The sequence below is a fragment of the Lycium barbarum genome, chromosome 5, assembly GCF_019175385.1.
Source record: "Lycium barbarum isolate Lr01 chromosome 5, ASM1917538v2, whole genome shotgun sequence".
Lineage (NCBI taxonomy): Eukaryota > Viridiplantae > Streptophyta > Magnoliopsida > Solanales > Solanaceae > Lycium > Lycium barbarum.
Window position 1 is genome coordinate 109,905,115 of NC_083341.1, and position 24,833 is coordinate 109,929,947.

The following is a 24,833-nucleotide window of genomic DNA, read 5'->3' on the forward strand; positions in this document are numbered from 1 at the left end:
ATTTCTTTTCTTAAGCTTCTCAAATTACGAAATGTACTTTTAAAGATATATTCAAAGGTAATCAACTTTCTGTCCGAGAAATATTCTTTCACTTTTATTTACTTTAATAAAAAAGAATACAACTCTTTTATCGTTTAGGTACAATTTGAAATATCGTCTACCTAAATCATCGGTTCTGACCTATAAGGGTTTCAATAGCTATATAAACATCTACAGCAACAAGCATGTTCATACAAAGTAAATGTAAACATATAAAGTAGGCATGTTTTATACAAAATAAAGAAAGGGAAGAAAATTCAGCTATGTCGGCCTTGGGCCCCAATCCCGCACTCTTCTACTCTTCGTCCAAAGCTCTAAACGTCTGATCCTTTTACTTTGTCCTTAAGACTTGCTCTCTGTGCTTGTTTTATTGGTACCTCGCACAATGAAAAGGAAAGTAGTTAGTCAAAATGACACGCCACCCCATAGGGTGACGTTTAGGAACATAAAATATAATATCTCTCGGATTCGTATCAAACTTTGAGAGCTTTGATTATGGAGGCTCAGACTCACAGTTCCGAAGGCAAAGGAGCCTAGATCATATCGCGGCTGCAAACTATTAGCCATTCTGGTTGCCCTGCCAGACGCATGTCGGTTCCTACCTCGTGATATCAATGTGAGATTATCCTTGCCCAAACCGAGGGATAATCTTTCCAGACTAAGCATGGCCTCAAATAATTTTTTCATTAGTCCTAAGTGTAGTATCATATTCAAATCAGTGGTATTCTTCACCAAGAATAGCATAGGCTATACAACAACCTTTCCTTAGTCAAGTGTAGAAATCTGTTTCTCAAACCTGCGGCATCTTTCAGGCCAACTAGCAACAACAAATTTACTAAAAGAGATGGCATCTTTCAGCCCTTAAAATGTAGCAAATAATCCTTTCAAGCTATAGTCACTTCTACCAAATATGGGAGCAACTTTCAAAGTCTTAAGCATAACAACAGATTTGCTCAAGATGTGCAACAAACTATTTCTTTGAATGTAACTGATAGCAACACAATGTAACAGTAATCCCATAAGAGCATCTAACCAAATTTAGCACAACATACTTTCAACAACCATTCTTAGTCAAGTGTAGGATCTGTCCCTTTAAGTTCAGAAGAGGCATAAATAGGTAGTGGCAATAAGCAGTAGTGCTTCGCAGCTAGGAGCCTTACTCACAAGGCAACCAAAGATGCCCTAAAAAACCAGCAACAAGCCAAGTAATATCCATTTTTTATCAAGTAGCAGCCCAAGGACATTTGGGGATTTGGAAATCCCCCCCCCCCCCCTCCCTCCCCCCTCCCAAGGCATGCAAAGAAAAGAGAGAGTGAAGAATTAGTAACCAGAAATAATTTCCAACAAAACAGTACCCAAACAGGTTGAAAGGGGTTCTTCACTTGATTATATGACTATAAAACTTAGTCTTAAGCTAGACAATGGTTAGGGTGACAAAACAGTCAAGTTCACAACTTTAGGGGTAGATTATTCTATCAAACAGGTTTGCAATATGACCAAAGTCTCCAGAAATTATAAACTCTTAATAGGTAAGACTTGACTTTTAAAGTTAAGGAACTATATGATACCCATGTTTATTGAACCATAGCAGGAGAAAACAAGCATTCAAACTAGATTTCTTCAATCAGCAGTTAGGACTAAGTAAGAATAAATTGCAACTCTTAAATTAGAAGCAAAACATGTTTCAACAGACTTCACATTGCGGCAGATCCATACACAATATGTATGGACAAGCAACATTTAAATGCAATTGGCAGATTCTTATTTGGATCTCATTTATGATAAACCAAACATCAAACTTGAAAGATGAGACAACAAAGGGGGTTACCACTATCCATGTTTACAATGTCGCACAAGGTCAAAAGGTTTCTAGAACCTTAGGCATGGCATGCTATCAGAGAAGGCTAAACCGAACCCCTGACAAGACCAAGAAAGGATAGACGAACAAAGAACATGATAAGGATAGTATAAGAAACACAACTCAAAGCCTATTAGTTCAAGGAGGAATGGGGTAAGCACACTCAAACTGGCATATATATACTTGTTGCTCTCAAACAACCTTCAAAATAAGGAAGGAAAAACACATACACTATGTGCTCCTCATAATAATCAATATAAAGTCAGTCTTAGACATCTTGACTCAACTATACCCAATATATACCATATACAAACTACTACTAAGCCAAACTAACATGTGCAACAAGTTTGATATAATCTCTCAATCAGTCGTTAAATAGAGTCATAGATTTAATCAGAGTTTACTGATGCACAAGCTTAAGTATGTGGAGTAGATGGACATAAGCAAGTAGAGAAAACCATGAAAGATCACACATAAGGTAGGGTAGACTTCTTAAAAAACGTTGGTGTTATCACAACTCATGGAAAGGTCAGTCTTGGTTTCAAGCAAGCATTTGGAGAGGCATAAGATGGTGATAGAGACATTTCATTTGCCTTTATTACCAATTCACTAAAATAACTAAACCACTTGGTCAGAATATCCCTTACCAGATTAATTCTGAATGACACAGACAGGACAAAAAAACAACATGCTAGACCTCAGCCTAGCTCAGACCTAGCTTATCATGAGCATGAGGATACTGGTTGGCTTCATTATATTCTACACCATCCTTAAAGGGGATTAATCCAGACATATCAATCCCATAAAATCAAGGGAAACCAGTTCATACTTCCTATGTCACAAACAAACACCACGTGTATTAACTGGTGCATCTAAACATAAGCAACTAAGCAAAGCTGTCATATTACGCTACTTTTGTAAACAGATAATAACATCAGGATATAGTGTTTAGGCAAAGCCGCATCTAAACTAATAGGCATGTTGGTAAATAGTGACTGAAGCATCCCATGAGTTTGAACACATTTATAACCTATAGCTACGTATGATCAGATATGAGTTGTGTTAATGAACCCACAAGTGACTAACATATAAAAGTTAAGGCCATGTTCAGACATTTCACAGATTTTGCAGGCATGCTGATGACATGGATAACCTGTCTTAACACACATTTGTTCAAGTGGCATTTAAGCCAGACCATAACATACCAACATCTTAGGGAAAAAAGCGGATACTTGACAACAATAAGCTTTTAATCATCAGTTTAACTAAGAGGGAGTCATGAACAAATTAGCATTGTCACAGATGGCCTTTAATTTTAATTCACCAAATTGAATAGCTCCTTTTAGATTAAGCTATACTAATTAACACTACCATATTGAGCTAGTACTACATCGACCATGAATGATATAAGTGATTGTCAATTAGCCTAACCAACCGTAATACCTAAACAACACTTAAGCATTTAAACTAACCAAAAACTTGGCATACTATAATGACTAGTCTATCCACAACCAAACCAGCAATCATACTAACCATTATTAACTAACAGTAAGCAAAAAATACAAGTTAAGTAAATACACATAAATGATAGATGAATGATTAAACTAAGCTAAAGGGATTTATACTATTATTGTTACTACTTATCAATAGCAAAACAAGACAAATAGGCCCGCTTACACCGGCAGATGACTGAACTAGCTAAAATTGTACTAAGCTAACAATGAAACATATATAAACTGCCATAAACTGAGCAAACAAAATAGGCTAATAACTATTTGACACTAATCGCCCTATAATCACAACAATCACTTCATAATCAGAACTTAAAGGACAAAAATTAAAAGCAAAGAAAGGGATTTTGCGTATTATCTTTTTGTCGAGCAACGACGGGGGCAACGAGAGACGACAAACTACTTTTCACACGAATCAATTTTTGACGAACGGAAATGACTTCCAAAAACTAATATTAGCGAGAGCTTCCTCGAAACTCAATGGCTTAGCCGGGTTCCTGAGCGTTCTCACTCTTGGGGTTGTCAAAAAACCCATTGTGGGTGTAAAAACCCATTGTGGCTATCTTAACCTCTTGAAAATGAAGAGAGGTGTTTCTATTTATAGAACCTAAATGCTAGGTTTTTATAGCATTTCAAATGATGTGGGACAATTCAAAATTCCAAATTCATTTTTGTTTTGTTTTTTGGATTGAAATCCCAATCTTCCCAAAGAAGTCAAGCAAAATCCGTTGAAAAATAAAAGAAAAGGACACATTACCGTTGAAGACAAGCTGGATGTGTACGTTAGAGTCAGAGAACCTTAGGGTTCGTTTGGTTCCTCTTTCTTTTGATTTTTGGAAAAATGAGAGGAACAAAATGATTTTATGGGGAATTAAAGACTTGGGTCGGGTCTTGTGCCTAAGGTGTTGGGCTAGCTGTGTTTTGGAGCAAAAATGGCCCAAAACATATGAGAATAAGGGCTGATATATGGCTTTAAAATGTTGTCACAATTGGGTTTAAAGAGTAGCCCTTTTTTCTCAATTGTAATCACCTTTGTTTTAGTAGAATGGTCAATTCAAATCAAATTGAAATCAATTCTTTTAAATCAAAGCTAATTCTTTAAAATCCAAACAAATTGAAATAAGATTGAGATAAATAAATTATCCAATTAATTAATTAAGCTTCTTGATTTTAACAAAGTAAAATATTACTTTAATTGATAATTAAAAACACGTATTTAATTAAAAATCCTCGTTTTTGTGCAAATTGATTTTTGAATTGATAAAGTGACATGATTAGCATTTAAAAATATACGTAGATTATACATAATATATGTTGGGGTATTTTGCCAAATGAAAATGGCAAAATAACACCGAAAACAGTTTCGATAATATTTTTGATTATTTTACTCTGTTTGCGATTCGAGATGCTCGATTAGTTAATTTGAATTTTTTAGGGTAAAAATTGGGTGTCAACAGGTACTAATGATATGTGAGAGAGTGTAGCTTTCGAGGTTTCTGTCGGAGAGCATAAAAGAGGGATGAGTGTTCGTTGCCCGAGGTTTCTTACCAGGAACGATGGAGTGTTCGATGCCCGAGGTATTTGCCGAGATCGTGAGAGTGTGCTCATGATCCGAGGTCATATTCCAGAGAGAGTGGTACATGAACATTGCGGGTCCACATGGGTCATGATCGCCGAGACGTGGAGTCATTCCGTCCGGGACATGTTGTACAAAGTTGTATATGCATTGCACTCATCCTACATACATTATTGCATTGCATTGTATCATTTGGCTTCCTGTGATATTCTTGTGATACCATTGTGATACACGAATTCGGTGTTGATATACTGAGACCTGGTACATTTGGGCTTAGACTTGTGGTAGGTATTATGACATACTGAGAGTTGGCCCAATTGGGTTATATATGCGTGATATGTATTGCGATTGATGGATTCGGATTGGATATATTGAGACTTGGCACAATTGGGTTTAGATGCTATAACATAAGTGATGACTTGTACTTGGTTACTGGCTCGTGATTGACTTATACCTTGTTGATTTACCTATTTATCTTACTTTATTGTCTTGGAATATGTTAGCTAATCTTAGTCAGCCTATGATACCTACTAGTACGCCTTGTTTGTACTGACTTGCACTTGCTGCAGTCCTTTATGGATGTAGAGTATTAGGTGGGATCGATGTCTACCCCTCGAGGCTGAGAGTTCGAGGCTACTGATTCGAGTCTGTTGGTGTGAGCATGTGGATGCTTCGCCACCCAAAGACTCTTCTTGCATTATGTCTTACTTTGTTATTCTAAGACATATGTTTTGAGACCATTTATGTATTTTTATTATTCAGACTTGTAGTATTTAGTTAGATGCTCTTGTATGACCAAACCAGATAGTGGGGTGTATTTCTATTATTTTCGCTTTCTTATATTATTATCGTGAGATATCCGTTATCTTTCCTTTTATCTTCCGCTTATTTATTATCTATTTACGTGTTTATGAAATGTTGGGTTAAAGATTCATCTACCGAGTTGGAAAAAGTAGGTGCCCTCATGACTTAGTGAAATTGGGTCGTGACAATACATAAGTAAAACAAGAGATTCAATCCAAACTTTAACATATGAATGTTTGCATAAAAAAATTAATAAAATGTTACACACTTAGATATACAATAAAAGCAAGAGTTGAAGAAATGGGAAAAGAAATTCTCATTGAGTGCCTCCAAATCTTCAAATCCTAGGTGTAGCTCGTTCCTCAACTTGGAAGAATGGCCAAAGATGAAGAATATTTTGCTCCAAGATTCAATTTTATAATTCCCCACTTTTCCTGCATCAAAATATGACCAAAACAGCCCCAAATATTCAGTTTTGCAGATCAGTCCCTTTTTCGCAGTTTTAGCCACTTTTTTCGTTTTCTTCAATTTGGCCTCTTTTGACTTGTTTTCACTTGGTTTCTTTCCGGATCACTTCTAAATCACATAAATATGCAAAATAGGAGTAAACCACAGTAAATGCACTATCTTCTCAACTAAATATAGCAAAACTCTAAGATTAAAGAAGCGATAAAAGGGTAAAATACCAACTTATCAAGCAACATCATTCTCTCCCGCTCGAACCTTTCCACATAGTTGCGGAGAGACTCGTCATCCCTCTATTTAATATCAAAGATATCCCTTTTGTGCGTCTCAATACTTCGAGCTCTGGCATGAGCTTTCACAAACGTATCTGCAAGAGCAACAAAAAAGTTAATAGAATTTTCAGGTAAAAAGAGTATACCAAGAAAGTTCTCCCTTGATGAGCGTTCAGCATGACTGATTCGATCTCGTGTTGTTTGAGGTCGTGCCCAGTGATGTCCGCTTCAAAGGTCGTTATGTGTTTTTCCGGGTTCGTGGTTCTGCCATATTTAGGTACGTCTAATATTTTGAACTTCTTTGGGATAAGCGTAGGAGCTGCGCTCAGCTTGTATGGGATCTTTCCGTATTTCCTTGCTCCTGCCCCCTTCAAGATAGAGGGTTCCCCAGGTAACTGACTCATCCGGTCATGGAGCTCTTTTTCTAGTTTGGTAATCCTTGCTAAGTTTGTGCTTTGCTCGATTCGCTTCGACTCTATCTTTCTTTCATTTACTCTAAGAGTCCCAGGCACCTCGATAACCTCCGGGTTATTTGAAGAGCGACTGACCAGTGTTTTCTCCATCAGAGATTTTAAAAGCTTTTCCATGCGCTCCATCATCGCGCTGTTCAATGCCAAGACCGTCGTTAGGGTTACTTCCGATGGGGAGTGCTCCGATTTGTAAATCCTCTCCACCCTATAGTGAGGGAGCCTTTTCTTTTTTAAAAAATAACGTCCTCTGGAAAGCACTTCCCTACTTTCCGCCGATCGGTTAGGATAGTCTTCCCTAGTTGGGATCTTGTCATGAACCTCCTCGGGGGGGATAGCCCATTGAAGTTACTTCCGATGGGTAGTCCTCCACTTTGTACATCCCCTCCACCCCAGAGTGAGGGCGCGTTTTCCTTTTTCCAAAATAACGTCCTCTGGGAAGCACTTCCCTAATTTCAGCCGATCAGTTAGAATATTCTTCCCCTATTGGGATCTTGTCATAAACCTCCTCCGGGGGTGGTACTATCCCCTCCCTCTCTTTTAGTTCATCTAACTCTTTCTTATTTTCCCTGTTAGAGTTCTGTTGATCCCTTGATCGCGAGCCCTGTAGGCCTCTTACTCCAACTGGGACATTGCTCTCTAACGTGCTGCTAGCTGATTCAGGCATGGTCAGGCGTTCTTTAACAGGACAACTCTAAATGCCAGCAAGTTTTTTAAGATTTTATGCTACGGATCGCGATGACACCACAACTGTCTATCCCCATAGGCGGCGTGTTCCGATGAAAACAGATTTAATCAGAAAATCAATTAGAGATTTGTTTTTATAGGTTTTGAAGACAAGTAAGCCGTATCCAATCTCTAGAACTCGTTTATGAGCCCGGTTTGGAGTAATGGTATTTTTCTGTGAAAATGGATTTAATTAAAAAATCAGTTAGAGATTAGTTTTTATAGGCTTTGAAGACAAGTGAGCCGTATCTAATCCTAAGAACTCTTTTATGAGCCCGGTTCGGAGTAAGGGTATGTACAGGTGATGCACAATAAGAAACAAAAATTTAAGACAATGATTCCAGAATCCAAATAAGCCATGAATAAACTTGTGTATATTTATAATGACCCGTCTGGTCGTTATTAAACTATCCGCAGCTCATGTATGAGAACCAAGTTGATTTGTGGTATGACTAGTCTGTAGGGAAATTTTACGTCCAAAAAGTGTGGGGTTGGTAAGGTCGTTTTGCTGCAGAGGTTGGGGAACCGCCGCAGTGTGTCCGCCCCAGCGGACAAGTGGACAGCTGCAGCAGTCGACGCAAACCAGACCCAGCTTGAAAACCTTATTTAGGGATTTGATCCCCTTTTTTTCACAAAACCTTATTCTAAGCCGTCACCTAGGAGGATTTCTTAACAGAACGCTTAGAGGCTTGACAAAGGGAACCCTTCAAACACTCTTCATGTTATCTTCTTCAAAGAAAAGCTCTTCTTTGCTAAGCTTATCTTATGAGATTAATAAAGATGGGGTCCTTATCATTGTTTTCACCCAAGAAAAGTGTAACGGGTAATCTTGACCAGAAAATATTATACTTTCGAAAACTCTTCATAGATTCTTGTTTTAGGATGATAAACCAAACATGAATAATGATTCTTTCAATATTTAGAGAATGGATTAAGTCTTGGCCTATTGAATTGGGAACATGAAGAGAAAGGTTAATTCCTATGAATTATAAAGACCAGTAATTATGGACTCTAGACTACTACGTATGCTTAAATTTGACTCTCGTTCTCGGCTTCGTGATATTTATAGACTTTTCTGTCATAGCTTCTGGTTGGAAACAAAAAAGTGGAGATTCAATGGACGTTCGTGATAATTTCTCAACATCGAGGTAGGTTATGGTTTACTTGAGTTAGACTTTGATTAGTTGAATGTATATGTAATATAATTGATGGGAGAAAGCATTTATAGGTCTTCGGACATGAAGTCTAGTTGGGAATTCCTAGGTTGGTAATGATTGAGTGATTATGTGGGCTTGTCGTTATTACTTTGTGTACTAAAACCTGAGGTGTAATTGTTGTGTTAAAGAAGGAAGGTGTTCATATATATTAGTTCATATATACTCTTCTTGTTGATTGAGAAGATTACATATTCACTATATTAATGAGTTAATTTACTTCAGTCTTGATATGACTTATGGCTTGATGCCTTGTATTTCGTGACATGATATCGTTGGTTGATCATATTCCATATTGACTGTTGGACTGAAAATACGTTGAGATTTATATTATGATGAGATACAGAAAGAATGCATATAGAAAGGCACATTTGACAGGGGGTGAGGATGTGGCCTAGTTATGGGCTTGTGATCCGAGGTCAGTTCCGGAGCGAGTGGTATATGGACACCATGGGTCCCCTCTAGGTCATGTCTAATTAGGCAAACATAACCATGTAGTATGTGTTTACACCGATGTGTTACTATTATTGTTGCATTGCTTTGCATTGGACTCATATTATTCATGTGCTTGGTTAGTGAGTGGATATATCATATCCCTGTGATTGGTAGATAGTGGTTCCTATTTGATGATGTTTTTTTTAGTTATAGGCGGTTGTGGTTGCATGTAACTTCTTGGCTCCATTGACTAACGAGGAAATGTGGTGTCGGAGTGATTCCATTTAGCATAGTTCCGGTTGGTAATACGGTTGAAATACCGTTGTTGGTTGCATTGCTTTTACTTGGTTTTAATTGCATTAGATAAGCAATTATTGATAAGTGTCTGATGTGGGCTATTGTGTTGTGGTGTCTATTTGTCAATTTACGATCCTACTAGATTATGTAGGGAAAAGGTAAGGATTTGTGGTTCCACTTAGTATTGGTTGGTATGGAGGTTGATGTCTGTCCTTTATTAATTACTGTGGGTTAGCTGGTCTAGGAGTCAGTCTTGAATGTAAATGTTGTTGTTTATTGGCCCTTGCTTCCTGTTATTGAATTGATATGGTAAAGGAATTTGAGCAGGTCTATGTCGGAAACTGTTTAAGTATGGTTAGGATTTAAAAAGGTGTTACGACCTTGCCTATCTGTCTATCTTATTAATTCTATGAACGTATGCGTGAACTAATCTTAGTCGACCTATGATGCTTACCAGTACGTGTGATGTACTAATGCTACTCTTGCAACATCCTTTTCGGGGTGTAGATGTGTTTCAGGTTATGGCTTGAAGGTTTCGACAGCGGAAGTGGCATACATCTCCCTACAGCTTCTGTGTATCTTATTCCTAGGTAGAAGTTAGGTCATTTTTATTTTGAGTTTACTCCTCTGTATTGTAGAAGCTCTTGTACATGTCTAGATTAGGTCCTGGGTAGTTGTAATTTTTAAATTTATAAAGAGTGTCGTTATGTTTCCTTACTTAATGTTCTTTCCTACTAGTTGTTGAATTGAAAAAAAGTTTTAATAACGGGTTGGTTGGTAAGGGTTCGCATACTAGGTGTGAATAAGGTAGGTGCCCGCATGAGCCGTAAATTGGGTTGTGACAATATTGTCTGTTGAGAAAAAAGAGGAGGATTATAAGAATATGAACTAGATGGACCATTTTCCTTCTCCCCTAAGCTACCCTTATATAAGCCAAGGTTAGACTTTCAGACCCTAAAGTACGGGTGTGTGGCCTCTCTGCAGCTCCAACGTGCATACAGGTTGCGGCACTCTGATTGAAATCTGCAGACATGACCCGAATTGGTAGGAGTGGAGGTGTCACGACCCAACTGAAGGGTCATGACGGGCACCCGGATCGAACCTACCCGGGCACCTCTCATCATACTTTCACAACTATAAATAGGTGAGCCACATGGCTAACTCACGATAATAATACAAATCCTATCGGGCAAGAGCACTATCATATCAACATCAACAAATATACCCATATCCATATACACAAGCCGATGAGGCTAACAAGATGATATACAAAAATGTGAGCCGACAAAGCTGAAAGACATCTAACTATACATAACTGTCTACGAGCCTCTAAGAAGAACATGTAACATCATATAGACGGGACAGGGCCCCGCCATGCCCATATGTATATACACAAAAGAATAGTACCAACAGCTGCAGCTCTGAATCAAATGGAGCTCCTCTAAGCAGTCTCTGGATAAGCACCCTAAGGATCAAGTCTATCTCCCTGTCCACCTGCGGGCATGACGCAGCGTCCACAAACAAAAGGACGTCAGTACGAACAATGTACTGAGTATGTAAGGAATAATCAATAGAAAAATAGAAGCATGAAAAGTAACATAGGATGGAAGAGTCATAGGGATGATAGAGCCTTTTATACCTCTAGTGACGTTCATCATATTTACTTACCCTTTTTCTAATGGAAACCTTCCATTACATACGCTTACATATATAGTAGTACTATACCCGACCATAGAGGTTCGGTGTTTCACATACCCGATCATGACAAGGCTCGTTGTTATACATACCTAGCCCTACCAAGGCTCACTGTTATCCGTACCCAACTACAGTGGTGCGCGCACAATAGATATCATACCCGGCCATATAAGCTCGGTATTACTGATAGCCACACACACACACACACACATATATATATATATATATAGGTACATAAGTATCGTCAACATCATCATCATCATCATCACTTTCATTGTATCTTTCCTTAGAGGATCAACTATCGTAGGATGGAACCAATAATATCATGAGAATATCAAGAACTAGGAGCTTTAGCGATTCTAGGAATTGAAGTCATCATAAAAGATACTATGGATTTCACATAAAGGTATACATAAATGGAATCATGCCTTAAGAAAGAAGGGTTAACCTTACATACCTTTACGTCTTCTTAACTACTTAACGTTCATCTCCAAAGCTTGAGAAATCTACATTTAAAAGGATTTATACCATGGTTAAGCCTTAAGGACACTCTTAAATTCAAACTAGAATAATTCATGAGCTAACGAAAATTGGGCAGCACTTCCCCTATTTCATCCACTTCTACCAAATACCAAAACAACTCCCAAACACAATGACATTATTAACAATACCAAAATCAAGAGGCTTCATTCAAGTTAAGCATTATCCAATCCTCGAAACTCCTTTCCAAGATCATTCATAACAATAGCTACAACATAACACCATATTTACTTGCATAAAATACTTCCTCAACATTATTAGCATCACCCACAACAGCATTATACTCATATCATGTTAAGAATCGCAATTCAAATCAATTTATAGCTCACAATATCCTCAAGTTCATTCTTGCACTCGATTCTCACTTTTCTTCCTCCAACTACATGGCATAACAACCAAAAACCTTAACCATATGTAAAAGATGAAAAATCTTACCTTAATCACTTAAGAAAAAGTCTTGGATTAGCTTACTCCACTAGAGTGAAGTCTCCAACATCAACACCATATGAAATCTTGAGTTCCACAAACCTAGCAAGCTTCTTGGCACATGGGTCTCTTAATATTGGCCTCTTGATCATTGATTTCACTTTAGATTTGTGTTGATATGTTTGGAGGAAGGTTCTAGGGCTTTCAAGACTTGGGAAAAATGTGAGAAATGAAATAATGAACAAGGGTGGTCATATATAACAAAAAAAGAAAACTGACCCGACCAAGATATACAGTCAATTATACGGGCCGTATAAATTATATGGTCCGTATAATTGGACCGTATAATCCCACCGGGGATCCACCCCATTCTGGAAATATTCTACGGACAATTATACGGGCCGTATAAATTATACGGTTCGTATCAATGGCCGTACAATCCAACTTTTCCCTAAATTTATTCTCGTCAATTCATTCAACCTCCGATCCTTATGGAACCTTATTGGCACTAGCATAACACTTCATTAACCATCTAAGAGGCCTTATTTCCCCTCCTAAAGACATTACTAAACAAATATTAGCTCAAACATTGCGAAAACCTTTCCAAACATGACTTGCTTCCACTTTTCTTCAACGAACTTAGTTTCACTGATTCCTATGACTTCAAAATCTTGTGGTACGCACTTAGAGCTATCAAATACTCTCCTTAATCTCATAAGGACTTCATGGTCATTTTAAGCTTGCATTAGTCCACTCACAATGCAACTATCCAAAAAAGTATCAAAAATAACAACATAGTGATACCAATTTAAGAATTTTACAAATTTAATTTATGAAATGGTATTTTTTTTATACTCTAATCTTAAACTAACCATAAAATAGATTTTGCAAATATTAGAATATCTTTTCATGACGATGCACACAAGTTCATAACATCAACAGGAAAATACTTTGAGAAACTTAAATTTCTAAATCAAAACATAACTTTAAGTGAAATAAAAAGAAGAGGCCACAACAACACAACAAAAAATCAAAAGCAAAAATGTCGAATGCATTAAAAGTCTTTTTTCCTCAAAATAGTCCAATTACAAACAAAAATTAAACAAAATTTTGTTAAGATATATTTCTAAACACCCAAAAGATAAGAAATCAAGAAAAGTGTAGAAATATTCATACCTAAATACATAAAGTAGTTTTAAGTTTTAAGGAAGTTACTTGACATTCTGGTAAAAAGCAGCAGCGCATAAAATTGAAGAATATTGATTGAATAATGCATGATGAATGTAAAAATGTTCAATAATAACTGACAAAAAGTTAGGCAAAAACTACAACACCGATGAAATATATATATAGATAAATATAAATTCAATACTGACCGGCAACGCGTTGTGGATAAACTATAACACGGATGAAACATCTTGCTCCAAAATCAAAACAAACTTCTGAAAAGTTACTAATAAACAATCAAATTCTTATCAAATATTTCTCCATCGTAATTTCATATTCCTAAAATATAAGTCAATCATCATACATCAGAAATCTTCAAAAGAAGAGAATTAAAGTAGTCAAATCTATGAAAGTTTTAACTAAATATATAGAGAAAAATCCAAAGGAAAAAATGAATTGTTGAAGAAGTTTTTGAACTTTGAATTTCCAAAAGTTTTTTTTTTTAATCTAGGTAATTATTACATTAATTTGGCATTAGAAATGGGATTATGGACTAACAAAGAGTGATAGATGAGAGTGATGATTTAATAAGATTAGGATTGGGGAAGAGAAGTTATTTCATGCGTAATCGTTGTTGCCGTTTTTGGTGCGAATAAGTTTAGAAGAAAAAATAGGTTGACAAAGGATTTAAGAGGAGAGGAGGAGCAAAAAAGAAAGATGTGTTGGGTAGAAAGTTATTTTGTAACTGATAGATTATAATTATTATGTGAGAACATTAGTAGAATATGAGAAATTATGTGTGGAGTTGTAACTAAAAAAGTTCAATTCAATTAATTGTAACCATACGATTCATTTGTCAAGGGATGCAACGTTAGTTGCTGTTGGGAAAAATTGCAACGGCTCCTTAAACCCAGAATGTAGAAGATCATAGTATGAGTGATTCGGCAAATTTTGATTCATATATATATCCACCCATGTGGTACTTCATTCTACGATATATATATATATATATATGATCCATCTGTATAGATATCATCATCTATATTCAGAAAGACGTATATTCATTCATTGAATTTATAAGCCAAAGATTTATCATCTCTATGGGATTAAATCCCGAGTTATTGCGAAGTAAAAAAACCAATGGGATTATGGAAGTAAATATTCTTGCATTTAAATATATATATATATATATATATATATATATATATATATATATATATATCTATGGGATTAAATCCCAAGTTATTGCGAAGTAAAAAAACCAATGGGATTATGGAAGTAAATATTCTTGCATTTATTGCTACTGCACTATTTATTCTAGTTTCTACCGCTTTTCTACTTATCAGTTACGTAAAAACAGTTAGTCAAAACGATTAATTATTAGCTAATTTGAATGAAACTTGACTCCTGAGTTCTTAGCCAAAATTGATGAAATAAAATGAAAAGAATTCCAATTTCATGTCTTAAATGAAATGAGTGGACTAGAATTGACAGTATTCTAATAGATTGATAGTATGGTAGAAAGATTTATTTATTGGAAGATCCAAAACCAAAAATAGTGTTATTTCCTAGCAACAACATAATGGAGGCAGTCACTCACTATAGATTGATCCTCTGAATCATAGAACTATAATGAAATATACGATCAACCAATGTTTATCGAATTTGAAAAAGTGTCAGAAGAAATTATGAGTTCAATACATCCTATTTAGCAGAAAGACGAATATTCCTTGCTCATTATCAAACAATTACTTCACAAACTTCGTGTGGGGAAAATCGTTTTCATTTCCCATCTCGTGGTTCAATATCATTTGATTGAATAGTTGACCCAACCCCTTGTTGTTTGAAGAAACTCTCCATTTCAATTGGTATGATTCTTATGGGCCACTTGAATTCTGTTTTTCCCTATTTCTTTCTAGAATTTGTTTTTGTGGAATATGGCTTTTATTAGTTGTTTTCTTTATTATGGATAGGAATTCTCTTGTTAAGACCCTAATAGAAAATTTGAAAGGAAAAGGCCAAAAAAACACAAAAGAGAAATAGCATTTGAGGCCAAAGAGGCATATCACATGACGGGTCTAGTGCCCTACTCTATATAAATATAGATCAGTTCTCAATTACTATTTGGAAATATTGATGGAATTACAAACAAGGTATCTTGACATATTTAGATCAAAGGCATTATTGCTACTCCCTCCGTCCCATATTAACTGTCAACATTAAAAATACTTATCCTAAAATACTGGTTATTTTAGAAAATTAAAATGAAATTAATTAATTTTGTTCCATTTTACTCTTAATATTAAGTGCTCTTCAAAGTAACCTATATTGGACGGAGAGCATATTTATTAAAGAGAGACGAGGGAAAATTAGTAAAAATATTTTCTTATTTATGATTTCTTAAGGGTGTGCAAAAAGAAATTGTGACAACTAAAATGGGAGGGAGGGGGGCATGAAAAGAGATTTTTCAACGCTAATCCATTCATATACAAACACAAAATACAGAAGCGGGTTGAACGATTACTTGCAATTTTTATTTCTTTTGTCAGCACTATCTAATAAATTACACACCAAACTTTTTAAGCTTTAATGGTTTGATTTTTACAGAAGATGGTTATAGGATCTTTCATATTTATAGCAAATTCTGTCATCCAATCGACCAGCTAAACTTGCCATTTCATCAACGTCTTAATCCCTTGTGATCATGGCACTCACCTTTGTCTTTTCTTATTTTTAGACAAGGGACTGCTGCTCATAACTACTGCTAGCCTATAATAGCAAAGGCTAAAAGAAAAGTTTGAATGCGGTAAAAGGTACAGAAAAATCAGGACCTCAACCTTATAAGTGAAGAAACTAGTTCACCTTTGGCGAGTGAATAAATAGCTGACTTAGGTCGGAGCTTCAACCTAGATAAGGTTTGATGGCTGAACTTAGTTTGCATGTTAGTGTTTATCTATGGGTTTGATTAAGAGCCTTTTTTATGAAATTTCTGAGAGGTCAACCGGGGTGCAAATGTTTTATTTATTACCAAATACAGATAAAAACTAGAATAGGATAGCGGCAAAAGTTTCTCTAGTCTTAAATCAGGATATTCAGGAAGAACAAGTTGTTCCAACTCGACACCGTCATAAATTCTTGACAAAAGGTTCATCTTCAAAGTATTTTTCCTCTGCAATATTTTTCTATTGGAGCTTCCCTCATTCCTTTTATCAACCATAAATCAAATTATCATGAACATTATATTCACAATCCCATTAATGCCAAGAAATGCATACCAGCTCTCTCCCACTATTGTCATTGACTTTTAGCTTTACCATGTAACTGGTATCTAGCAATTCTTGTTACATGAATCAGAACAAAAACTAAACTGCTTCATCCTCGGAATCCAACAATTTCACTAGGTAAAAGTAATCTATACTTAACAAGTATATTTGCTTAACTTGATCTCTTTTCAATCTGGTCAAACACCCTCGCGATTCTTAAGGACTCTCTGAAGGTCTCATAATCCTGACAGTTGATGTTGCTGATTTTCTGAGTTCTCAAGGATAACTTGTTTGTGCCCTAAAGCATCAGACTCACCATCCATTTTGACAAATCCCAGTACTAGCTTCTCTAGAAAACCCTTAATTATATGCCTGCCTCCCTGGGAAAGAAAAACAAAATCGAATGAGATAATAGTTCATTCACAATATAAAATGAGCCAATGAGACAGCTAATCAAGAGTGAAAGTCACAATTATAAACTATCTGTAACCAAGAACTAGAAAAGAAAGAAACAGTACTTAATCTCGCAATTCTAAACAACCATCTGTAACCAAAATGAAGAAAAGAAAGTAATATTCCGTCTCTCATCCTGAGCAATGTTTAGGCTAAACAGAACAGTAAAAACTTAATGAATTTGTTCAAGACATGCAACGACTAAGAAGCAACAGCCAGCTCGTGGACTAGCAGTTGCAAGAAGTTAAAACAATATCAAAAGTTTCAGCTAACTAAGTTGCCTCAAACATCCACTACGCATGTGTACTCAGTTTCTGAAGACCTCTATAGTAAACAAAATGGAAGTACATATCCTTGATATGCAGGGAAATCCTCCCCTACCTACTCCCTCCGTCCCAATTTTTGTGAACTCTTTCCTTTTTAGTTAGTCTCTAGAAGAATGATACATTTTTATATTTAGTAATGATTTAACTTTAAACTTCTCATTTTACCCTTATTAAGATGATTTATAGCCACAAATATCTATAGTTTTTTTCAATAGGTACAAATATCTATAGCTCATATTATACCACAAGTTTCAAAAAACTTCCTTTCATTCTTAAACTCCATGAACAGTCAAACAACAACATACCCAGTTGAATCCCACAGTGTGGGGTTTGGGGAGGGTTAAGTGTACGCAGACCTTACCCCCACCTTGAAAGGTAGGGAGGCTGTTTCCGAAAGACCCTCAGCTCAAAAGAAAATAAGGGAAAAGAGTCAGATACAGACAAGCAAATCAAAGCAATGCGAAAATGAGAAATAACAAGAGCAAAGAAGTCATGATAAAACAGCATGAAAAGACAAGACCCAACACATAAAAGCAGGAATCAAAGGGCAACAAACAGTAGAGCAAAATTACGCCTACTAGTGCGAAAGAAAAGCGAGACTACCTACTAGCCTTCTATCCTAATCTGAGTCCTCCACAACCTCCTAGCTAAGGTCATATCCTCGGTAATCTGAAACTGCGCCATGTCCTGTCTAATCACCTCTCCCCAATATTTTTTTGGCCTACCTCTACCTCTCCTAAAACCGTCCATAGCCAACCTCTCACAACTCCACACTGGGGCATCTATGTCTCTCCTCTTCACATGCCCAAACCATCTCAGCCTTGCTTCCCGCATCTTATCCTCCACCGATATCACTCCCACCTTGTCCCGGATGTCCTCATTCCTGATCCTATCTCTCCTAGTGTGCCCACACATCCACCGCAGCATTCTCATTTCCGCGACTTCCATCTTCTGCACGTGAGAGCTCTTGACTGGCCAACACTCTACCCGTACAACAGAGTCGGTCTAACCACCACTTTATAGAACTTGTCCTTAAGTTTTGGTGGCACTTTCTTGTCACACAGCACTCCGGAAACGAGCCTCCATTTCAACCATCCTGCACCAATACGATGTGTGATATCATCGTCAATATTCCCATTCCCTCGTAAAATAGACCCAAGATACTTGAAACTTTCTTTCTTTTGGATGACCTGGGTACCAAGCTTCACTTCTACGTTAGCCTCCTGAGGTACGCCACTGAACCTGCACTCCAAGTACTCTGTCTTGGTCCTACTCAACTTGAATCCTTTACACTCTAACGTCTGTCTCCAATCCTCTAGCTTAGAGTTAACTCCGCTACGAGTCTCGTCAATCAAGACTATGTCATCTGCGAACGACATACACCATGGCATCTCACCTTGAATTTGTCGCGTCAATCCATCCATCACCAAGGCAAATAAAAATAGGCTAAGAGCTGATCCCTGATGCAAACCCATCAGAACTGGGAAGTGCTCCGAGTCTCCTCCTATAGTCCTTACCCTGGTCTTGGCTCCATCATACTCCATCATACATGTCCTTGATCGCTCTAATGTACGCCACAGGTACACCTTTAGCCTCCAAGCATCTCCACAGAACCTCTCTTGGCACTTTATCATAAGCTTTCTCTAGGTCGATGAACCATGAACAGTCAAACACCATCACATAAATTGAGATGGAGGAAGTAATAGATTTGCACGTATAGACACTTCAGTTGCGCTCACCCTTTCTCGAAAGTATCCTTTTATCTGGGGAGATGGTCAATCATAATTTTTTTATTTATGCGAACCATGTCAGAGAATAACATTCTTACCTTCAATATCGCCACAATATTATTCGTCCAAACATATTGAAACACAACTGCAGATGGAAAACAACAACCTTTTTTTCTCACAACAAGGCAAACTTGAAGCCTGAAAATAGACATAATTAGTGATAGAAAACTTTGGAAAACCAATCACGTCATACAAGGAATAGAAAAACCCAGGCTAGAATCACTTCTCCCTCTGGAAAAGAAATAACAAATATGAAGTTAGTAAGTATGGCCGTATAAAAATTAGAATAAGATACATAACCCAGGAGCCTTCTAGTATGCAATTGAACAAGCCATAATAACCTTCTAATAGCTGCAAACATTACCTCAGTGAAATATTCATAGAAATTGCAATCATGGTCTGTCTTTTGCATCTGCTGAGCACTCCTAAAAAATGCTTCAAAGATTCCCAAGCTTCACCTAGAGACGTGCAATCATAACAACTTCCACTTCCAATCCTAAATGTCAAGATATCCAGTACATCCGACAGAGCAATGCGTCTTCCGAAGGAATCCACATATAACTCGTGCTCCCGAAAATCTGTAAGATGATGTCAAAGACAGTGGTGTTTGTTTTATCAATGTTATCAAACACTATTACACAGTTTGAAATAATCTAACAAAAGATACAACTAACAACAATGAAATAAGCTTACCACGATGGATAAATACTTATCCCTACTCACCTTTTGAATGATCGAAGCAGGAGGGAAAGAAATTATAATCAGTAACGTGATGTGTGAAAATATTTATGTATAGTCTGCAAAAGTGACGTGTGTAAAATTACCGAAATAACACGAGTGTCAGTGAAACATCGCCTAAGGCTTTATGTATAGTCTGCCAAAGGGCAGATAAAATGCCACAAAGTCTTGAATGACCTTTGCAAGAAGGTCCAAATTCCCCTGTGCTTCTGCTTTAGAAAGATTACTATTAAGTCCATCGTGCAATGTTTCCTAATACCTAGCTTTAGTCGCTAAGATTTGCTCTTCTTGGTGTAAATCTTCCAGCTCTTTTTCCACCTGCATTGGATATCAAACTCGGAGTTGGCTTATAGTTCAAACATTTGAATTAGAATCAATAAGTGCAACATAGTAAAGAATGTAATGTTATGTAATTAGAAAAAATAGAAGTAACAATAATATTTAATCAGTACAATAAAAAACAATAGTATTTAATAAGTTAACAATATATAATTAATTGACCTATCTCTTCTAAAGAGAACACTCGGAATACTTCTAAATAGAATAAAATCCGACTACGAAGTTAAATTTGACTGTTTCTGGAAAATGGATATATGAGTTTGCCAAGTTGATAACCTAGAGTAACAAAAAAAAAAAAAAAAAATGAACTGAGCATTTAGACTAGCATGCAGATTGTATTGAGGTATAGCTCAACAAGAAGAAAACATACCCAAGAGAGCTCCTGTATGGTTGTATGGTTCTTTGTTCCGGCAAGAAACACTAGAAGAGCTCAAACCATATTCAGAGAAACTAGTCAATCTTGTCTAAAGATGAATACACTCTATGTGAAACCAGTAATAACTTTTGCCACTTCATTAGCCTTATCATATTCCCCTTTTGAACACAATAAAGCAATACGGGAATAATAATAACTGAAGTCGAGCAACTGGGTTATTTGATTGTCTCGGTTACTACGATTGTTTGATGCCTTATCCGGAGTCCAAGCCTCGTCGATATCTATTTTGTATTTGCATAATAAGTCTTTAGAATCAGCTCTCTTCTCTCTCCTATCATAATTAGGCTCCTCTAATAAATTCCAACCTCTTCTAACAGGGAAAAACACGGACACCACTTCATTGAGAATATTAACTGCCTCTTGGATGCTTCCTCGCTCACACAACTGAGAAAGAAAACTTATAATAGACTCTGTTCCATTCTCACTTTCAGCTCTGCCAAGAAGATCAATTACAGATTTTGACTGAAACATCTCCCTCAAAATGCATCGAGATTCTTCCATCCTTCCTTTATCACATAAGCCTCTCACCAAGTACATGAAACCCAAGAAATCAGGTCTCATTTTGAACTCAGAAAAGAACCCAAGAGCCCCCTCCATGTCACCCTTCTGACAATAGCTGTTAAGTACTGCACTGACAGTGAATTCATCTGGTGTTAGGCCTTCAGCTTGTAAATCAAGGAGAAGCTTCATAGTTTCCTGGACTTGACCTAACTTGCTGTATCCATCAATTAATGAATTGTATATGAGAGTATTCGGTCTAAGATTCTTTACGGACATCTCCTCAAACAACCTCCTCGCATCTTCTAAAAGACCTTCTTTTGATAAAGTGTCAATGAGTATTCCGCATGTGATTTCTGAAGGAGCTACATCAATTTTTTCTAATGAATCAAATAACCGAAAAGCTTCAACCACACACCCTTGACGACACAACCCATTGATAACTGAGTTATAGGTTACAATATTGAAAGAAATTCCCTTATTCTTGGCAAAATTACAGAGGTTTAATGCCTTGTCAATATGTCCTCCTTTGCAAAGGCCGTCAATAATAATTGAGTAGTCAACCACATCCATGAGAGGTAGCTTATCTCCTGCTCCCACAACAAGGTTAAAAGCATCCAGATATCGGCCGCCTTTTGTCAGTGTCCTCAAAACTTCAGCAGGAAAAGTTGCTTCAGATATGCCACCTTTCATAGTAGCAAGAAACCGAACCGCAGTTTCTACATTTTTAATGCAAAGAAAGTAAACAAGTATCTTGGCTGCTCTAAGCTCAAACATCCCATACTTTTTTATGAATGTTGTCAAAAGGAGGCCAGTCAAAAATGTTTTGCCACCATAGAGAAGGGATCTCATTAAAAGGTAGTAGGAGTTCTTGCTTAGAACAAAACCATTACTTTGAATCACCATTAACAGATCGAATGCAGCCTCTGATAATCCTTTGTTGCAAAGGAGAGAAACAGCATCGCTACACATTGAATCAAAATTTTCATGCTCATTTCTTCCCAATCTCTGAAACAAATCTAAAACTCCAAGAGCACCCTTAACTCCAAAGATCTTTTTGATCAATGACATATAGATCCTTGTACTTAAAGGTAAACCTCGATCTATTAGTTCAACAAATACTTCAACTGCCATGTCTGGCATGCCATTCCTACACAGCCCTTGAATGGTGCAATTGTAACACGCAACTGAAGTTATAGATGCCTTCCGAAATTCATCAAATATTTCAAGTGCCTCATCTATCATTCCTACTTTTGAGTAACATTCAATCATGGTACAGTAAGTAACAAAATTGGAAGTCAGGCCCATATCCGATATTTTCTTATATATGGCAAGAGCATCCTCAAACAACCCCATCATAAATAGGCCTTTTATAAGAAAGTTGCACATAGTAACATCAAGAGAAACATCAGCTGCTTCAACTCTATTTTTTATTTCTACCATTCCGATGACATTTTCTTCTTGAATATAACCATGTAACAACGTACTATATGTGATAATATCTCCGGAGATCCCCTTAGACACATCATCAGCCTCAATCATTCTCCCAGCTTTACACAATCCATTGATAATCGTATTGTACGTGACAACACTAGGTTTTATTCCTTTCTTCTCCATTTCACTGAGCAGTTCGAATGCACGTTCTATGTCACCCTTCCTGCACACGCCATCAATTAACACTGCATAGATAAACTCATCCGCTTCGATCCCCAATTCTTCAACCATCTTAAACACCGCAAACGCCTCACACATTTTTCCTTTCTTGCAAAATCCTAATATCACCGCCGTAAGAGTAACCAAATTAGGTTGCACACCGCGCTTTTTCATCTCGTATAAAAACCCAACTGCTTTCTCCACATGACCTTCCTTCGAGAACCCATCAATAAGTATCGTATAGCCTATCGTATCCAACTCAATTCTCCTACACACCATCTCATTGTACATCCTATCCTCCCCAAACCCCACTTGTGGGATTACACCGGTGACGTTGTTGTTTTGTTGTGCCATCTCACTGTATCTAAGGAGCGCCTCTTCAATCGCTCCTTCCCTAAAATACCCATATATCCAATTACTGTAAAACACAACATCTAATTCTAATCCATATATCTTCATCCTAGCAACCAAATCTTGAACCTCATCAATTCTTCCCAATCTATAATAAGCACTTACTAATGCTGTATAAGTAACAACATTAGGCTTCAAATAACCTAAATTCACAGCATTTTCGAAGAACTCAACAGCAAGCTCAGCTTTTCCAACACTCAAGAAACCAGAAATCACACAACTACACACAAAATTATCAAAAGGGTATTTATTTTTCTCAGTAGTCATCAATTCTAACACTTCAATTGCCAAATCCATCCTTCCCTGACTACATAAAGAGTAAATCAACGAAGAAAAAGTGAAAGAAGAAAGCAAAACTTTGCCATCACAATCCTGCTGTAATACAGAAAGGGCCTTTTCGCATTTATGCTCTTTTACAAGGGCTTGTATGTAAATTCTGTGTGTTTGGGAGTCTTTCTGGAATTGGTGTGATTTGACTAAGTGTGTGATAAGTTTGAATCTTTTGGATTGAGAAAGGAAGAGCAGGAATTGGTTGAAGTGTTGTGTGGTGGGAGTGAAACCAGTCTTCAATAGAGAAACAATATTTGGAGATATCTTAGAGAGAATCATGGCCTGTGATACTATACAGTTAGATTTGGGAACTTCGATTTCATAGCTCTAATTTGAAATAAATGTAATCATAACAGCAAGAGGCAAAAATAAAGAAGAGCAAATAGTGTACAAAAAGAGCCAAATTGAAGAAGCTAATGCTGTTTTATTGTGTTGCATAACTTTGCCCTCTCATTTCCACAGCAGCACCGCCAATGAGTTGAGAAAGAATTGGGCGAGCAGCCCAGAAGAAAAAAAGAAAAAAGATCTCCTTTTCTTTTTCCTATTTTCTTTACTCCACACAGGTTAGATTATAATTATTACTCCCTCCCGTAAAACTTCTTTATTTTGACGCTAAATTCGGATATATAAGATTTTTAAGTTTTTTTAAAAATAATCTACATATTTAGAACCTATATAAAAAGTAGTACTACTCTTTTCCGGTTTATAATATGTATTCACTTAATCATTTTATTTTGGTATGTCTACTTACATAATTTAGAAGGAATTAATTTTTTTTTTTCAAATTTACCCCAATTTAGATAGGTGAGTTTTTATGTAATCAAGAAATTATATTATTTTGGGTAGTTTTAATTAAAGCTAATTTAGTCGATATTTTCTTCTAGGAGTTAGTTTTTTCTTAAATGGTCTGCTAACATTTTTTTTGCACGGATTGTCCTTCATACAAACCGGTCTTTAATTTTTGTCCCTACTTGTCATTTAATGAAAATTTGTGGGCCAAAGCACTTTTATTCGCTGGTCTACGAAATCAGAGATTCTGGGTCCGATCCCCAACAGAATCAGGAAAAAAAAATTCACAAGGCCAAGTTACATAGAAACGACATA

The 24,833-nt window shown here is 36.6% G+C and overlaps 1 protein-coding gene across 10 annotated transcripts; it reads right to left on the minus strand.

Moving 5' to 3' along the window:
* Positions 1-16,692: 16,692 nt before the first annotated feature.
* On the minus strand, positions 16,693-24,308 carry LOC132641125 (pentatricopeptide repeat-containing protein At5g57250, mitochondrial). Of its 10 annotated transcripts, XM_060358020.1 has the most exons (5): positions 20,772-24,308; positions 20,149-20,380; positions 20,018-20,047; positions 18,138-19,902; positions 16,693-17,135 (listed from the first exon to the last, which is right to left on the minus strand). In XM_060358020.1, exon 1 carries the CDS (start codon positions 24,006-24,008, stop codon positions 20,883-20,885), a length of 3,126 nt encoding a protein of 1,041 aa, XP_060214003.1. In that variant the 5' UTR covers positions 24,009-24,308; the 3' UTR covers positions 16,693-17,135; positions 18,138-19,902; positions 20,018-20,047; positions 20,149-20,380; positions 20,772-20,882. The 10 variants fall into 10 exon arrangements, with proteins under 10 accessions (XP_060214003.1, XP_060213997.1, XP_060214001.1 ...); XM_060358014.1 differs by lacking the exon at positions 20,018-20,047; XM_060358018.1 differs by having other exon boundaries at positions 18,138-20,047.
* Positions 24,309-24,833: the final 525 nt, after the last annotated feature.

Excerpts from the sequence above, each read along its gene's own strand:
- LOC132641125 (XM_060358014.1), bottom strand. The coding sequence starts at position 24,008 with ATGATTCTCTCTAAGATATCTCCAAATATTGTTTCTCTATTGAAGACT.